This window comes from Pan paniscus, chromosome 13, assembly GCF_029289425.2.
Source record: "Pan paniscus chromosome 13, NHGRI_mPanPan1-v2.0_pri, whole genome shotgun sequence".
NCBI classification, from domain to species: domain Eukaryota; kingdom Metazoa; phylum Chordata; class Mammalia; order Primates; family Hominidae; genus Pan; species Pan paniscus.
Genome location: NC_073262.2, coordinates 133748810 through 133768370, shown reverse-complemented (window position 1 = coordinate 133768370; position 19561 = coordinate 133748810). Strand labels below are relative to the sequence as shown.

General features: G+C 36.1%; 2 protein-coding genes across 4 annotated transcripts in view; one reads left to right on the top strand and one right to left on the bottom strand.

Annotated features, from left to right (window-relative positions):
• Window positions 1-19561, bottom strand: part of PSMD1 (proteasome 26S subunit, non-ATPase 1) — a 115479-nt gene that overhangs the window by 31033 nt on the left and 64885 nt on the right. Inside the window, exon 17 of the mRNA XM_008975340.5 lies at window positions 2794-2908. Within this exon, the coding sequence (XP_008973588.2) occupies window positions 2794-2908 (115 nt within the window). The remainder of the gene's footprint in view (window positions 1-2793; window positions 2909-19561) is intronic.
• Window positions 9613-19561, top strand: part of HTR2B (5-hydroxytryptamine receptor 2B) — a 38688-nt gene continuing 28739 nt past the window's right edge. For 2 of the 3 annotated variants that reach the window (XR_008624606.1, XR_008624607.1), the window contains exons 1-3: window positions 9613-12580; window positions 16274-16421; window positions 17262-17975. Coding sequence is in view for 1 of the 3 variants with exons in the window: in XM_057301538.2 (XP_057157521.1) it covers window positions 17624-17975 (352 nt within the window). In the remaining 2 variants the exon portion in view is untranslated. Of the gene's footprint in view, window positions 12581-16273; window positions 16422-17261; window positions 17976-19561 lie in introns of those variants that run through there. The other variant, XM_057301538.2, reaches the window with a different exon arrangement.

The following is a 19561-nucleotide window of genomic DNA, read 5'->3' as shown; positions in this document are numbered from 1 at the left end:
GAAAAATAAAGCCCAGGCAACACAGCAAGACCTAGTCTCTATTAAAAAAAAAAAAAAAAAAATTAGCCTGGCATGGTGGTATGCGTTTGCAGTCCCAGCTAATTGGGAGGCTTGCTTAAGACTGGGAGATTGAGGCTGCAGTGAGCTATAATAGCCCCATTGTACTCCAGCCTGGGTGACAGTGACAAGAGTGAGACACTGTCTCAAAAAAAAAAAAGTAAAGCAGGGTAAGCAGACAGAATAGGATGAAATACTGGAAAGGAGGGATGTCTCTTTACAAATTTTTACACAATTGTTGCCATGTGTAGTGAAAAATAGCTTTTTTTTTTTTTTCTTTTGAGACAGAGTCCCACTCTTGTCGCCCAGGCTGGAGTGCAGTGGACCATCTCCACTCACTGCAACCTCTGCCTCCTGGGTTCAAGCAATTCTGCCTCAGCCTCCCGAGTATCTGGGATTACAGGCACCTGCCACCACACTAATTTTTTGTATTTTTAGTAGAGACAGGGTCTTGCCATGTTAGGCAGGCTGGTCTTGAACTCCTGACTTCAGGTGATCCGCCTGCCTCGGCATCCCGAAGTGCTGGGATTACAGGTGTGAGCCACCGTGCCCAGCAGGTTAATTTTTGTATTTTTAGTAGAGAAGGGGTTTCACCAAGTTACCCAGGCTGGTCTCAAACTCCTGATCTCAGGTGATCCACCCGCCTCGGTCGCCCAAAGTGCTGGGATTACAGGTGTAAGCCACCACCCCTGGCCTTTTTTTTGAGACGGAGTTTCACCCTTGTCCCCCAGGCTAAAGTGCAAGGGCATGATCTTGGCTTACTGGAACCTCCACCTCCTGAGTTCAAGCAACTCTCCTGCCTCAGCTGCTCGAGTAGCTGGCATTACAGGTGTGTGCCACCACGCCTGGCTAATTTTTGTATTTTTAGTAGAGTTGGGGTTTTGCCATGTTGTCCAGGCTGGTCTTGAACTCCTGACCTCAGGTTATCCAACCGCCTGGGCCTCCCAAAGTGCTGTGATTACAGGTGTGAGCCACTGCACCTGGCCAAAAATAGCTATTTTTATTCCCAGCCTCAATAATCTTTCATGTGACTAGAAAAACTTATTTGTACACAATACCAATACTCTTTTTTTTTTTTTTTTTTTTTTTTGAGACGGAGTCTTGCTCTGTCACCCAGGCTGAAGTGCAATAGCGGGATTTTGGCTCACTGCAACTTCTGCCTCCTGGGTTCAAGCAATTCTCCTGCCTCAGCCTCCTGAGTGGCTGGGGTTACAGGCGTGTGCCACCATGCCTGTCTAATTTTTGTATTTTTAGTAGAGATGGGGTTTCACACCATGATGGTCAGGCTGATCTCAAACTCCTGACCTCATGATCTGCCCACCTCAGCCTCCCAAAGTGCTGGGATTACAGGTGTGAGCCACAGCGCCTGGCCCACAATACCAATATTCTTTATTGGAAAAAAATTCAAGGAATCTAAAATTTTTAGATTCCTGGAATCAGTCCATAAACTTACAACTATGTTTTGTTTTGAGTTTGGACAACAGATGATAAAAAAAGTGACTCCTTTCTCTCTGATGCAAAGGCACTGGGAGCAAAGCCTTGCTCTCAGTCTTATACATACACACTTTGTTAAAAGGTTCACTTCTGGGAGGTGGCCAAGGTTTGTGCATATGTGCTATGAGAGGCAAAGTGTCATGATTATGTCACTGCTGTGAATTATGAATACTTGTTATTTATGCAATAGCACATTTCTTTATGAATCTCATGATGAATTATGTTTTCAAATCATCACCTTACCCCATTCAACTCTTTTTTTTATAACTTTTGAGGGCTTAACAAATACCAGGTTACCTATTAAGGTTAGATATGAGAAAACAGGTAAATAGCACATCGGTGATTTGCTTAAAACAGAAATGTTATCAAATCAGCCAATTTTGGTGGCTTCGGATGAGAACCTTGTTTTCCAGAATACTAATTATACAAATTAAACATGTAACATAATCATATAAAATAACCTGAGTAGTTATTTAACAACAACAAAAACTATTTTATTTTCTTCTTCTTCTTCTTCTTTTTTTTTTTTTTTTTTAAGAAATCAATGGGCCAGGCACAGTGGCTCATGCCTGTAATCTCAGCACTGTGGGAGGCTGAGGCAGGAGGATCACTTGATCCCAGGAGTGTGAGACCAGCCTAGGCAACATAGTGAGACCCCTTCTCCACAAAAAATAAAAAAATTAGCTGAGTGTGTTGGCAGTGGGCAGTGTTCCTGCCACTGCACTTCAGCCCAAGCAACAGAGCAAGACTCAAAAGAAGGAAAAAAAAAAAAAAAAAGAAAGAAAGAAAAAAAGCCTGGTGCGGTGGCTCATGCCTGTAATCCCAGCACTGTGGGAGGCCAAGGCGGGTGGATCACCTGAGGTCAGGAGTTCGAGACCAGCCTGGCCAACATGGTGAGACTGCACCACTGCACTCCAGCCTGGATGAAAGAGTGAAATTCCGTTTCAAAACAAATAAACAAACAAAAACAAAAACAAAAAACCCAGAAATCAATGATTTCAAAAAGAAATTCAAAAGTACTGTTTCAGTTACAGCTATCCATGTAATGTGATGATTTATTCTTAAGCAGCTTTGGGCAATCCAGCATTGCAGAATGAGGGAGTACTGGGAAACTTTGTATGGCAAGTTTAGTCTTACAGATCACACTGCACTTGTATTTTTACAGCTGTTACATAAATTCTGCGGCGAGGGAAAACAGTCTGGCGCCAAGAAAGAACTGACCCCATTGGCTGTGGGCTTTACCTTGTTTCCTGTACCAGCACAGCATATCCCCAAGGCCATTGCAGCTCCGTAGCGCACATGAGGGTTGTAACTCTCTGACAACAAAGAGACAACACTTGGGCACTGTTCAGGTGTTCTGATAAGAAACAGAAAGCGAAGCCACTGTTATAGGTAATGTATTTTAAGTTAAGACAGAAGGGTTTTAACCAAGTTGTTTTTGAAAAAGTTATAGGAAACAATGAGCATTTAAAACATAAATTGCAGAATTAAAAATCTTTCATAGAGTTCTAATTATTGATAGAAGAAATCTGATCTTCAATATTCAGAGAATATATGTACAGAAAGGGGACTCCTTTCTCAGTATAAGTGAGTCCTCAGCCATAGGTCTGGATTCCAGTTATTCTCTGGTACCTCCTCCATGGCAGGAACAGCCATGTGGGGGGTAGCACACTGCTCTACATCTATTTTCCTATTTCTTGGTTACTTTGCATTTTGTTCCAGAAGACAAAAGTCATTTATAGTAATTCCTGGACATTTCCTGAGTTACATGAAAGATTTAAATCCCCCAGTATCACTTTAGTTGAATAATAAACTGATAAAGAAGCCTTGATAATGAAGAAATTCTGACTTCCGCATTTTTGCCTTAGCAATTATTTTTGTGTTGGTAAGAAGAGAAATTATTTTTCATTCTCTCCATATTTGCAACAAGATAAAAAATAGGACAAACTTGACTAATGGTATACCTGACCCCATCTTTTAAAAGATGATCCTGGCTGGCACAGTGGCTATCCTTGAAGAGCAGCAGGACTAGGGTAATAACTAGAAGAGAATGTAAGAAGAGCTTCTGGAAGGCTGGTAATGTTATGATCTTGAATTGGGTACTGGTTACACAGGTGTATGCAGTTGTGAAAATTCACCAAGCTGTGGGCTAATGATTTTGTGCATGGTTTTGAATGTATATTAAACTTCAATAAAAAGATTTTTTTGCAGCCATGAAGAATGAAATCATGTTTTTTGCAGCAACATGGATGCAGATGGAGGCCATTATCCTAAGTGAATTAAGGCAGGAACAGAAAACCAAATACTGCATGTTCTCACTTATAAGTGAGAGCTAAACACTGGGTATTCATGGATATAAAGAAGGCAACAACAAACACTGGGAACTGGAGGGAGGAGGGAAGGGTGCTGGGTTGAAAAACCATTGGGTACTATGCATAATACTTGGGTGACGGGATCTACTGTCCCACAAACTTTAGCATCACACTATATACCCACATAACAAACCTGCACATGTACCCCCAGAATCTAAGATAAAAGTTGAAATTACAAAAAAAAGAAAGAAAAAAAAGAAACTAGGCTCTTTCCTAAACTTTGAAGCTGCATATACAGCTCTAGATTTTTCACCATCGCCAAACATTTACTGAGACAAAACCAACACACATAAGAATGTGTATTAACGGCGGGCACAGTGGCTCATGCCTGTAATCCCAGCACTTTGGGAGGCTGAGGTGGGCAGATCACTTGAGGTCAGGAGTTTGAGACCAGATGGCCAACATGGTGAAACCTCCTCTCTACTAAAAATACAAAAATTAGCCAGGCATGGTGGTGGGCAACTGCAATCCCAGCTACTCGGGAGGCTGAAGCAGGAGAAACCCTTGAACCCGGGAGGCAGAGGTTGCAGTGAGACAAGATTGCACCACTGTACTCCAGCCTGGGTGAGACAGTGAGACTCCATCTCAAGGAACAACAACAACAAAATATATATATATAAAAAATATAATATATAAATATAATATATATAATATATTATACACAAAAATATATATTTATATATTATATAATAATATATGGTATATAAATATATATTTATATATTATATAATAATATATGGTATATAAATATATATTTATATATTATATAATAATATATGGTATATAAATATATAACACTATATATTATTTATATATTATAATTATATAATATGATATATATTATATATATTATATGTAAATATAATATATATTATATATATAAAAGTGGCAAAGCGGCATAAACTACCTAAGATATGAATGCTAAGGAGAAAAAAATATCACAGAAAGAGGTAACAGTGGTCAGGAGACGAATTCACAGAGAATGCAGACATAAAGTGACTTTGAAAGTATTGGAAGAATTGGACAAATGATGAAGAGGAATATAGGCATCAGGGTAAGGAAAGTAAGTCAGCAAAGGTCTAGAGATTGGAATTCACCTGGCTTGTCTAATTTGAACACAGTCAGTGTTTTTGTAGCACATGTAATTAAAAGTGGAAAGGCAATTAAGAGCAAAATGATACAGTGTCTTGAATGTCAGGTTTAGCAATTTGCATTTTATTTTGCAGATAAATGGAATGATGATTTAGAAAGACTAAGGAGATACCTGTGAACAAGACAGGTTAAAAGCATGAAGGTGGAAAAACCAGCAAGAAAACTATTTCAGTAATTCAAACCAATAAAATAAAATTCATAAACTATTGGCCCAAGGGCCCAATCTGGCCCGTAGCAGATTTTATTTGGCCTACATACTTTAAAAAAATTCAAAATAAGTTGTCAACATTTAAGATGGGAATATTTCACATTAAAACCCGAATTTCCAACTTCTCCAGAAAGGCTGTTTCAAGACCTTCATAGTTCCTAGGGCCCAGGCACTGAGTTTGGAGGTCCTGCCCTACTTTCTTTAAAAAATACTAAAGTGAACCGAAATCATACACTGAATATAATTTATATGTAACTGTATAGAAGTTGACTTGCATTTAATTAATTGACATTTTAGGGTTTTCAGACATTTAATTAAAACATTTATTTATTAAAAAGGCATTTTAAAAAATGACTATCCTGTTATGAATGAGAACAATTACCACAAACCAACTCAAATCTATAATTCTATGTTGGAACTGTCCTCTAGCCTCAAACTCCAGAGAGTGGTGAATTCAAATTTCAAAGGAGTAGAACGAAGTTTATGAAAACTGTCACTGTTAAAATGAAATTTTGCAATAAGGAAAGGTTAGATTATTTTTCCCTACAATAGAGTCCATCACTCTTTCTTGAGAATGTTCTCAGTTTGCCTAAACTTCCTTGTATGAATAATTTGGAAATAATACTAATTGTCACTAGTATTATTAGAAACAGTATGGGAGAAACAGTATGGTGGTGTGAAAAAAGCAATATATTAGAAAACTAAAGATCTAGGTCCTAGTTCTAGTTTTGCTAAATTTGTTAGTTATGTGACATTAGACAAATCACTTGGGTTTTCTCCTTTATAATTAGAGATAGATTTTCTTGACTGTTTTCCAGGAATAACAAAAACCAGATGAGCAAGTAACTGAAAATATAGTAATAACATATATGCTATCAGTTATTATGTACTGAGAAAAATAACAGTAAGTTATATAAGAGGGAACCATGAAGTCTAAAACTCATGTTCTAGTTCCTGTTTTGTCTCTAAACAGTTGGGCCAATTTAGACAATGTTCAATCAACCAAACATTCCAGGGTCCTTTCCTCATCTGAAAAGAGGAAGAATGGGACTAGAAGTTCTGTAAGTCTGTTCCAACTTTACAATTCTACAGCATTTAAAAATGAACCAATTATTATAGGTTTAAATCAATGCCTATTATTATAGGACAACTTTTCTTCAATGAGTAACATTCCAATGAAATAAAAATAAAATTTAAAATGATATTACACCAAAGAGGCTATTGAAAAGTTATTCTAAAACTTGTAGTTGAAACTACCATTTAACTTCTATTTTCACTCCTATAAGGCTAAGAACTTAAAGCTCTTTCCATAATTTGATACCCAAATCGTCTAACAAACTCACTCAAGTGTTTTGCCACCTAATTAATTACCAATAAAACCACTCTAGACTGCACAAGGGCTGAGACTATATTTTCTGTCCCCCATAATTTGTTAGCACAGTGCCAGGTACTATAGGTAAAATAATTTTTATTACTTAATAAGAGACAAAGAGAGTTAAACTAAATTTACATTTAGAGACTTAGCAAGTATTTTCTACTAAGTTCAAGGCCTAATGGTTAAGCACTAGGAAATACACCAAGCTCTTTCCTGTTCCACTTTTGCTTTCTCCCTTAAATTTATAATTCAGCTAGATAATCAAAACCAGGGAAAACTGACATACCTGTGAGTATTTCTTTCTAAGGCTAATTGAGTCTTGAATGGGCACAATTCTGATAGCAGAGGGATAAATGTTGTTGGAAAGGAATGAACACTGGAATGTGAGAAACAAGCTTGAGGAAAAGTAGGTAGAAAAACCATATTGATTTTGTGTAGAGGAATAATGAAGATAACACTAGAAATAAAAAATCAGGACTACTAGCATAATAACCACTTGGGTGCATGGCAGGAATCAGAGCTTTCTGAAGAACCCTCTCTTTCTTAAGACCTGGTGGCTGGGTCTAGTCAGTCATATTTATTGAGTGATTATTATACACGACACAGTAGGTTTAGACAATAACAAACATTTGGAAAAACTGGGTCTTGGTTTAGGCTCGCTCAGGACTTAGTTATGTGACTATCTGGCAATTGTCTGATACAGCGGTTCTAAATCTTTTTTGGATCAGAGTCTCCTTCCTCCTGCCCCTCTAAACACACAGATAACACAGAATTTTGGGAGTCGAATCTTTAAATGTAACATGAGGGAATGTATCCCAAGGCTTTAAAACCTAGTTTATACAATTATCATGTAAAGAAAATGAAAAACAACTTTGTTGCTCTTTAGTATTACTATACTTCTGGTTCATCATAAGGTATAATATAATAGGCAGCAGTAAGTAAAAACTTTGCTTTAATCCTAAGTACGTAATTCAATTTTTAATGAAAAAAAGTTGTAATTTTCTGCTTTAAAAAATGAAACGCACACCAAAATAAGCTAACTACATTCTAATTTGTTGTTTCAATAAAATTTCTTGGTTTGTAACTAACAGTCATCTTGCCAATGTTACTATTTGTACAAGCTTTCCACAGAGCAGGAATTGTGCAAGGGCATATGCATAAGTCACTGCCATATCATTGGACCATAAACTGCACATATGAATTCCTTTCTTTCAACACACTGGCTTTTAAATACTATTTCTTTATGAATATTTTGTGCAACCTCAACATTAAATCACTAATAAATCAAGATGCTTTCAAGAATATGGTGTCTTTCTTTTCCCTCTCTAATCCATCTTTACTAAAGGAGGAAAAACAGCAATATACATAGATAGGCAGAAACACTATTCTAAATGGGGCTATCACAGAGGGAATTCTTCCCCCCTGGGTCAGCCCCAGGGAACTACCTGAAAGCAGTCCCCCATCCCCCAATACCATAAATTATGCAATCAAATTTTCCACATTTAGACACATCAAGGGGGTCAGCTCATCCAAAGTGCAATGGACAAACTGTGCCCTGGGAAAACCACCTTTGTGGCTATGTGCCTATAATGCTAGGTAAGAATTCAGACAGAATTTTTGAGGCTTTAAGCCTCAGGATAGTCCCTTAGTAGAATTATGAATTTATAATTCTCATTAGGTAAGTGCCAGTGTTAGAGGATTAACTCAATACACAGCAATTAAGAATATATCTGCCCCCGTTGCTTGAGTCCAGGATTTCGTGACTAGCCTGGCTAACATGGTGAAACCCCGTCTCTACAAAAACTACAAAAATTAGCCAGGTGTGGTGGCGCGCATCTGTGGTCTCAGCTACTCAGGAGGCTCGGCGACAGAGTGAGACACTGTCTCAAAAAAAGAATGTATCTGTCTCTATTTAATTCCCTTGTACTCTCTAACAACAGATTCCAAATAATCTGAGTAGTAATCTGAAATTCTAAGTGCCTACTGGAAATCTTTAACCAAGTATACCACAAACCTCAATCAACATTTAAAAACCCACAAAGAAAGGAATAAAAAAGGGCATCCCTCTCCAAGTTGCTTCTCTTCCCACCATGACAATTCATTGACATACCTAGGAAACTCGTATCTTTAATCATTCTGTTCCCTCACTCTCCACATATAATCTGCCGCCAAGTCAAGAGAACCCGTTAAATCTTATTTCTGTTTCCAATTGCCTTGTTTCAGTTCCTATCACCTCTCACTGGAAATAACACAGTGATTCCTTAAAGGATCTCTTTTCTTGACCTCTCTTCCATTTGTTGTGGTAGAGAGAACAGAGGCTTAGAATCAGAAAGACCTGGATTCCAATTCTAGTGCTGCCATTTATTAGCAGGGTGACAATCACTAAATTTCTCTGAGCCTTAATTGCCTTATCCATAAAACAATACCTGCTCCTCCTTATGTATGCTGGGGAGAGTTGGTGGAGTGGTAGAGGAAAATACTATACTACCATCACTGAAATCTAGATGCATAACCAGAAACTGGCTTTGGATCAGAACCAGAAATTTGGCTACTAATATTTGATGTCCAAAGGTTTATCAAAATATAAAACAAGGTGAATATTAAACCTAGAAAGCTGGTTATATTTAGGGTTCAGACCTCCAGAATTTCGTCATCAACTTGTTAGGGAACTAATGGCATGCAGAATACTTATCAAGTTGCCCCTTGGCTGCAAGGGCAGGATATTCCAGGGAAAACTGACTCACAGGAAAGAGCTTATCCTAAAATCTGTCAACATTTCATTTATTTTGTCATTTTTACTTGTTATAAAAGAGTAAATAAAATATAACATATATACTATTCTTAAACCACAAAACTCAAGTTCTTTTCTTTAGTAGAAAAGTTTTCTGAAAGGGGATAGAAGTTAGACTTAAGTTTTGCTTCCCAAAAGGCACTAACAATTCCATGAGGTTTAGAAAAAATTTTGCCTGAGAACATAAATACCAGAAGCCTAATGCAGAACTTTACCTAGTTGATTGCAATAAAGACTGAAATAGGCTGTGAAGGCTATAAACTCAAAAGCATATAAAAAACCTGACAGTGTCTCAATCTAACAACAGTTCCAACTCTGACACATTCTTTAGAAAAAACAAGTGTTAAGACAAGGAATGACAAATTCTTTAAATTAGTTTAGACATTCAATCTTTTCAAGAGTACAGTAAAACCATAATATTCTTATATGTTTATTTCAATGTTTCAGCAGGCAACTCTAAAAGGGCAAAAAAACTTTCTAAGCAATGATTGGAATGCAAACATTCACTGAAAGCAAAACTCCTGCACATTAATCTTTATATATACACACAGAGATATATGATATAAACTTTTAAAGGAACAGTTAATAAATGATAAAATTGTATCACCATTTTGTAACATATAATGAATAGATGGCAGCATGATTATCAACGACTGCTAACATCATGAAAATGGAAATAACTGTGTGTACCGCCAGCCCCACCACCCTAAAAAAAATCTGAATGTGATCAAGCTTCTAGATTCAACTGTCAATTTACAGGAAATGTGAAGGACCAAACAACACATTAAACTACATGTAAAGATGCACTCAGCAAAATTCATACCATGGGAAACAAAACAGAGATAACAACTGGTTTCTTCAACAAATAAACTGCAAGGAGGAAGAAAAGAAAGAAAAAGAGGGCAAGGCAAGAGATGAAGAGAGAACCTACAGGTTAAAAGAAAATACGTTAAATCATTAGTAACAATCCACTAGGCTTTCTTTCAGTTATTTTCAATAATTCTGACACTCCCTAAATCTTTCTTCAGTATAAACATTTGCCTTCTAGATAACATCACGAAATAATTCCTCCAGTTTGTTATAATACCTCGGATCAGCATTTATAACAAAGTATTTAAATGACTAATCCTTAATCAGCAATAAAGCTTATTTCTATGTCTCCATAAACATATTTAGAAAAACTGGCCAAGCACAGTAGCTCATGCCTGTAATCCCAGCATTCTGGGAGGTCGAGGCAGGAGGACTGATTGCATGAACCCTAGAATTCAAGACCATCCTTGGCATTCCCGCGAAACCCCATCTCTACAAAAAATACAAAAATTAGCCGGGGATGGAGGTGCATGCCTGTAGTCTCAGCTACTTGGGAGGATCACTTGAGCCCAGGAAGTCAAGTCTGCAGTGAACTGAGATCACACCACTGCACTACAGCCTGGGCAACAGAGTGATGCCTTGTCTCAAAAAACAAAACAAAACAAAACAACGTATTTAGAAAACTAAATGTTGAGAAATGGTCAAGTCACAGGAAAAACGCTGGACTTTATTTTAGGGAAGGGCAGTGGAGAGGAAAGAAATCAATACGTGGTAGACCATTTTATTAGCATAGAATGTGTTACCTATAACTTAGCTCTTTCACATGTTTTGATATGTTATTTAAAAGTATATTTACAGAAAAAAGTATACTTACTTAGACAATTATAAATTTGCCAGCTGCATGTGTACTCAACGACAGAGCTACATGTTGTGGGAATCTGAGGAACTTTTCTTGTTCTCCTTTATTTTATTCTTTGGCTAGTTCATACAACTTGTAATAATAATAAAAGAAACAACAGTGCCATTGGCTGGGTGTGGTGGCTCACCTGAGGTCAGGAGTTTGAGACCAGCCTGGCCAACACAGTGAAGCCCGTCTCTACTAAAAATATAAAAATTAGCTGGGCGTGCTGGTGGGCGCCTGTAATCCCAGCTGCTTGGGAGGCTGAGACAGGAGAACTGTTTAAACCCAGGAGACAGAGGTTGCAGTGAGCTGACACAGTGCCACTGCACTCCAGCCTGGGTGACAGAGTGAGACTCCGTCTCGAAAACAAACAAACAGTGCCATTACAGGTAAAAAACAAAAAAGTAGGGGAAACATATTATGCTTTTTTGAATTTTGTGGCATAAAACATTTTCAGGGAAAAAGCTGAGAAAGAAAACAATTTTCTTTCCCAAACATACTTTTGTTCTTCATACCTCCATATTCTAAGCTACTGCTATTTGTAGCTTTTAACTCTTATCAGTTTAGTATATAGTGAATACATATAACTTACCACAAGGAAAAGCAAAAAACAAAACCACACAGACTGTGCCATAAATGTTACAAATTCAGTGAAAGAGAATTTATTTGTTGTCATCTTCCTGGACTTCAGAAAACTAAAAATTAGTATACTTTTAGGCAAGCTTTTGGTACATTTCCAAAAAGACTAATACTTTTCAGGTGCTGCTAAAATGGGCGAGGGAGGGAATTTTAAAGATGTAAGAAGAGTCACAAGCCTTATTCAAAGAAATTGCTGTGTCACCATAATAAATAGAGCTCTTAAAAATCTCAGATTGCATTCCTGGACCTACAGACATCTGTAATATTCAAAGTTGCAGCATTATTAGCACACTTGTTTTCATTTCTAATCAGCAAACTAAGAAAAGTCTTGCAGTATGAGTGAGCTGCCATCAACTTACTGCTATTTATTGAGAACTTTATTGGTATTTCTTTGATTTTTATAATAATCAACATAAATGTACTTTGATTCTCAAAAAGTTTTAATCACTTCTGATATTTAGACAAGTATTCTAATGATAAAAGTCTATTTCTAATAGCTGATTACTGTGATTACTGAGGACATGCAGAGTTGAGCATATCTACTCCAAAAGATATTTGGGTTATGATCATCAACTATAATTCCAGGTATAGCAGTCTTTTGATTAAAGGACAACACCATTTTATGACATCAGGTTGTATTCTAGAGTTTCGATGACAAAAAAAATCTTATTCTTTTGTTCTGGCAATAACCTGGCAAAAATTGTCTAGATCAACTTTTACACAGGAATCCAGTAAAAAACTTAACCAGGGGAGGGCTTAAAGAAGAAGGTGCTGTATTGTGGTAAGACAGCACTGTGGCATCTTAAACTGTCTGCCTACCACACCCCTACTCCTAGACTAGCTGTGACAGTAGAGATGGCAGCCTATCACACTCCTGGTATAGGCTGCTAATGTCAGAGGAAGCAACACAGACTTCATATACATATGAGATGGGATCAAGAACCTAAGTAGAAGTCAATTGTGGAAAGGAATGAAAACATGATCCCAAAGAAGGATAGGATGGATGAAAAGAAAGACATTTTGAGAAGACAGTGAAGGAAGCTTGTTTTTGATTTGTCAAAGTCTTTCATTAAAATAACAGGCAGTCAGAAGAGAATGAAGGAGTCTAACGAGAACAGATTAAGTTTGAAATAGCTATTCTTATAGTTTCAGCTCTTTCACTGATCTTGTCAAAGAGAATGAACATGAGAGGAATGAATAAAAAGAAAGCTGAGAAATATTTGAACTCCACTGTAGGTCCTGTTGAAGTAAGCTAGTCTTAGCTCTACCATATCTGTACTATAGTTACCAATATACTTGTTTGCATCCTCCATAAAATTATAAATTACATGAGGACAGCAAATGTTTACCTTATTCATTAATATATCTCCATGAGCATATGGCACTTAGTAAATACTTCACAAATGAATACGTAGCAGATACAATCCCTGTAATGTTAAACATTCCTTAATGGTTACTGTTTAATAGGTATTATGACTGAGAGGTAAAAAAGTGTTCTTGGCTGATATTTAAGCTGTCTTCCTAGACCTATAAAGAATATTAGACTGCCCTTTTCGGTTAAAGACAGAATCTGCTCAATAAATTAAAAAGACATCAGGGAGAAAATTCAATTGTCTTAGAAAAAAATGTGCCAATTAGGTTTTTTTGGTTATTACTGGATTAGAGGCTGAGTCTGACCTTGAAGTTACTTTAGTAAGAGTTACTTTATCTGAAGCTTTTGGGAAAGGAAATATTCTACACAAATGAAGCTTCCAGATATTAAAAACTTCACTCTACCATTAAGAATCATACTTTTATATTTATTATTTGGATAGAAATATTTAATAAATTCATTTCACATTTATTTGCTGAATGAACATGATCTAGCCTTTTCTTAAGTACACAGAAGTCATCACTGTGCTATCCATCATTATGCCACATAAAATGTTGTCAAAGGGCGTGGGGTGCGGTGGCTCATGCCCGTAATTCCAGCACTTTGGGAGGCTGAGGCAGGCGATCACTTGAGGTCAAGAGTTCAAGACCATCCTGGTCAACACGGCACAACCCCGTCTCTGTTAAAAATACAAAAATTAGCCAGGTGTGGTGGCAGGCGCCTGTAATCCCAGCTACTTGGGAGGCTGAGGCAGGAGAATTGCTTGAACCTGGGAGGCAGAGGTTGCAGTGAGCTGAGATTGTGCCACTGCACTCCAGCCTGGGTGACAGAGCAAGGCTCTGTCTCAAAAAACAAAACAAAAACAAACACAAAAAAAGGTACAAGTCTCTACTTTAGTAGACCTACATGTTTATATATTTAAATTCTTGTTTTTTGTTGTTGTTGTTGTTGCTGTTTCAGTTGACCCTATTTGCTATTATCAAAGTGCTTGTCCACCTTTTAACTTGTTACTCAAATCTGGAGTAGGCAGGGAAACATGTTTATTAAAATTGTCTCACATGAATTTATCACTCAACATTCTTTTGTACCATCTACATCTACCACCATGTACAAATGTTATTTTCACTAAAGAAGGGGGAGAGGCAAAGTTTTGTGTGTGTGTATACGTCTGTGTGTGTGTGTGCGTGTATGTGTGTAAAGAGTAAAAAGATATGAAGTGGGGACTTAGAGGCTACTTTCTACTTAAAGTGCTTAGGGTTTTAGAGCACAGGTTTAGTTATTTGCTGAGACTCAACTATCCTTTTATATAATTATTTATTTATTATTATTTTGCTTTTTTCTTGATTCTCAGCTATGCTTCCCATAACTTGAGATTGCCAAATAAGTAGCTGTTCTAACTAGTTATGTTCCTTAGCCATTAAACAGACTGAAAAAAAGCAAAAATAAAAAAAATCAGAGTACCAATCTTACTTTTTATAAGTTGAGGCAAAAAATGAGTGAATGTGAGTGAAAGGATTAATACAGGCAAAATATAACAATGACTGCATTTTTATAATATACTTAATATTTAAAAAATTTTATCTATAAACAAATCAATAAAGGCTTATTTCATACAAGTCTTTTCACTGGATATAAAATGGTGCTGCTATTTTCAATCTGACATTACTTGTTTTGCAGATCCCTACCTGCCTTCATAAGCACAGATGTCAAAGTGTAACTCACAACTAAGCAGTATTTAAAAATATTTTCTTTTCCTTTTTTTTTTTTTTAATCTTGGAGACAAGATCTCATTCTGTCACCCCAAGCTGGAGGGCAGTGGTGTGATCTCGGCTCACTGCAGCCTCGACCTCCCCCAGGTTCATGCAATCCTCCTGCCTCAGGTCTCCCCTGACCCCCAACCCTCAACCCTCAACCCCTCCGCCGCCGCCCAGTAGCTGGGACTACGGGTGTGAACCACCACCCCTGGCTAATTTGTGTGGTTTTTTTTGTAGAGATGGGGTTTTGCCATGTTGCCCAAGCTGGTCTCTTCTAGACTCAAGCAATCCACCTGTCTTGGTCTACCAAAGTGCTGGGATTACAGGCATGAGCCACCGCACCTTGCCTTAAAATATTTTCATATTCCTGAATAGAAATTCTGGTACATTAAAAAACATCTGATTTCTCTTGAATATTATTTCATCTAGAATTCTTCACAAGTATTTTTTCTAATATAGTAAATTTTGAGTTTTTAAAAAAGCAGCAAATTCTGAATAAACTCTGAAGTGCTCAGTAGAGCTAAAATGAACTGAGTATTTTCCAATAACATTCAACATGAGCAAAGGAATACAAATTTGAAACAAGAAAAGGGCACAAATGTCATCACTGATTTATAAGTAATTAATTTTAAAATATGCATCTATAATGATCTTTTAAAAGGAAACCTTGAGAATGCTGAGGTTCTAATACTAAGCTAGTCTTATAGTTACAGAAAACTTAAATAGCATAACTATTAAGATTTAAACACCAATTTTCTGAAGTAAGGCAAAAACTTATTTTCATTACTTGTATTTTCTCCAACGTAAAATCTATGGGGAAAAAAAGCTGTGAACCACTCCTAAACCCAGAGATCATCTGTTTAAAAATAAGCAGTAAAAAAGTTTCTGCTAAAACCTATGTATACATGTAGAATTCAGGCCTTTCTGTGCTCTTCTATATAAGGTTGCAACCAGAGCAAATTAATGGTGTTCCACAGCAAAGGCACAAAAGCTAGATAAGAATCTTGTTTCACTGCTAGAAATCAGAACTGTAGAAATCACTATAGGCTTTTAAAAGGGCAGAATCTTCAAAGAATGAAACCTCTAAAATAGCTAGATTATATCTTATTTTTTCTCAAATGTGAAAAACAGCTCAGGCGTAACCCCAAACAAAACTATCTGAAGCTAAAATGATCAAGTTTATTACAGACCCCCAAATATTAAAGAGAACTCTTAAAAATATAACTTGAATAAGGGCCATGAACTGGTTCGACACGCTTAACAGTGGTTTTATGAATTACAATGAATGCTGCTACTCTCTAAAAATGAATGTATCAAAGAGGAAATAACCTCCTTGGCATGCTTGCAGCTATACAACGTATTTGTTTCACTGCTTTCAACCGCCTGTGCTGGAGGCTCAGAATAAGTCAATGGGAGGAGGATTTCAGTCACAGCAGCAAGCAAGTCTAGTGAACAGATAAGATGACATGCTCGGCAAAATAACAACGAAACCAGAGGTAAGCATTTAATAAACACATATGGAATTAATCTAAAGGTTTTTTTTTTAAATCTTCAAGAATTCTGCTATCATAATCTTTCATTTCTATTCAGCGGTTTAAAAATCAAAATGAAAAATTTACTAATGCTAAAGGAGAGTTTTTAAAAACGTGATTTGTACATTTGATGAACAAATAAATGGTCTAATCTTCCTTTTGGTTTCCCTTTCTTCTCAAGGCAACTGGGAAGGTTAAAAAAATAAACACTACTTAAAACAAAAAAAGAACTGGTTTGAATTTGGCAAATTTAGTGATTAAATTTAGAACACAATTGTTGCAAAGACATACCATGAGAGATGAAATTACTAAAAACAATTATTTGGATCCTAGTAATACCTTTTTTTTCCTTCTCTCAAACTAAAGGAAATCTAAAATGACATTTATATCAGTACTCACAAACCTGATAAGACAAAGCTAATTACATATAAGGATCCCTAGCTGGTAAAACATTTATTTAGACCCTTGTTGGGCTTTGAGTGTTTCTAGGTGGGTGGCCAGCGCATACTAAAAGTTCTATTCTGAACTATTGTGTTTCAACTTTTCTATTCTTCTGTAAGTAAAGGTAAAAAGACATTCAAGGGTCAGGAAACACCTAACTTTTTATTATAACCATTGAAAAAATTAATGTGTCTTCTGTTTCATTAACTGAGCAACATCAGAAATACAGTATATTTGGAGAATTGGCTGCATTGTCACAAATGCACAACAGACTTACTAAGAAGGGAAGGGCTATGAAGTTCAAGTGTTTTTACCACTTTCAGAAATGAATAAAATAATGCAGTCTATGTATTTTGTATCTAGGGGGAACTCTCTGGCATGCAAGTTCAAACACGACTCTACAACTACGGCAGAAAAAGAGAGAGAAACTAAAAAAATATATATATCCTATTTTTTTCACAGCTATCAGTTTCTTTCACTGAGCTTTCCTAAATTTAAGCCTCTAGAAAATAATAAATACTTGGATATCTTACCTACAAACATGGACAGATGTGTGTATGCGCTCATTTTAGAGAACTGGAATTTTTTTTTTTAAAGGAAGGTGTCAACTTTGGCTTTTGAGTGTTTGGCATGGGTACAATGCCTTAAAAAAACAGATGAGCAGCTTAGCTACTAACCATGCTGACCACTGTTCGGAACGGGATTGAATCACAGAAAAACAGCAAATGGCTCTCTCTTACAGAGTGTCTGAACTTCAAAGCACAATTCCTGAGCACATTTTGCAGAGCACCTTTGTTCACGTTATCTCTTCTAACTGGTCTGGATTACAGACAGAATCAATACCAGAGGAAATGAAACAGATTGTTGAGGAACAGGGAAATAAACTGCACTGGGCAGCTCTTCTGATACTCATGGTGATAATACCCACAATTGGTGGAAATACCCTTGTTATTCTGGCTGTTTCGCTGGAGAAAAAGCTGCAGTATGCTACTAATTACTTTCTAATGTCCTTGGCGGTGGCTGATTTGCTGGTTGGATTGTTTGTGATGCCAATTGCCCTCTTGACAATAATGTTTGGTAAGTATTTCACTTTGTTTGTGCCATCAAACCACAGAACTATGATATACTATTAGAGAATGGACACTCATTTCATCTTTACTTTTCTTGAAATAAAAGATGAACTTGGACTATTTAAAGATACGGCAAGTAAACAGTCCCTTGTTTTATATCATTCTCTATGGTTGATCATCAGTTTTAAAGAGCAAAAAATATTTTTTGTAAACTATTTTTCTCCCTCCTAAGCTATCTAATAAAATCATTTAAAAAGTCATTCAAGTTAGTGATATTTATAGATTCTGAATATATTATCTATAAATTATAGTAAATAGGCCTATACTTTAACTTTTCTACACTGATACTTTTGTTCCTCAAAGCAATAACTAGGACACTTCCGGGACAGATATGCACTGGGTTAACGATAAGGTCTTTGAATTACTAAATCCCAATTTAAATCGCTAAACCCCAGTTTAAAATTGGAACTGTCCAAAAATTCTTATTATAGCTCTTAATAGTTTGTATATTATAAACTTGAACACAATTCCTACATATGTGTCATGTTAAGAAAAATTATGTTTAGTTGCTGAAGGAAATGGTTTGGCTCAGAGTGTCCAAAGAGATGATCTATCGATTCAATTTTTTAATGATATATGGGCATCTGTGTTCCTGATAGGCCTCTAAGTTGGTTAAGTGGATTAAAACCTAGTTATTGTGATAATAAAAGGTATAGTTTGACACTGAAATCTTAGTTTGCTATAATAAAAAAATAGATATAAGTAGCTCCAGATTTCTGCATATCATCTCTAGTTATAAAATTTGGATAAACACAAATAATTCTGCTGATGAATTATGAGGGCTCCTAGACCCTTGGAATCAGCATTAAAAGGATATTTAACTTATTCAGTGCTTGGTATAAACTGATATTCCATTCATAAACTGCCTAAGCAAAATGATTACTTGTGGCAGATATAGTTTCTTAGAATTATATTTACTTATATGAAGATAAAAATATTTTAAGTTACAGAAGTAAAATTTATTAAACTAGAATCCATATTAGAAGGTAAAAAACCCCTGCTATTCCAACTATTATACCCAGGTTTTATACATTACAATTTTATAAGTAATAACAGAAAGATATCTAAAACTATTATGAGATAGTAACAGGTTTACACCTTCCATTTTAAATCAACATTTACCTGGGCTTTAAAATAAATCAAGAAAATTATGTGGCAGGACAAGCAGTAATGAGTAAAGTTCTACTGCTTTAATTAGACTTTCTAATAATTAACAGTCTTTCTATCTCCCTGTTTTATAAATTTGTAATCTTTTAAGTAATCTAATGCTGCATGAAACCATGAAAAATAATTAAGAAATCTTACTATAATAGAGAACATAACCCTAATTCTGAATAAAGCTTAAAAGAAAGTATTATGTAGAAATATATATGCATATTTGATAAATACTGTACAGGCATATGATTCTAGCTCTCATCTCCATGTGCATAATAGTAGCTTAAGATGTAAAATCATACTCTTCAAACTGTGCTTTGCTAGGCATACAGAAAATGTCAAAATGCTTATTTCAGACTACCATAAAATTTAATACGT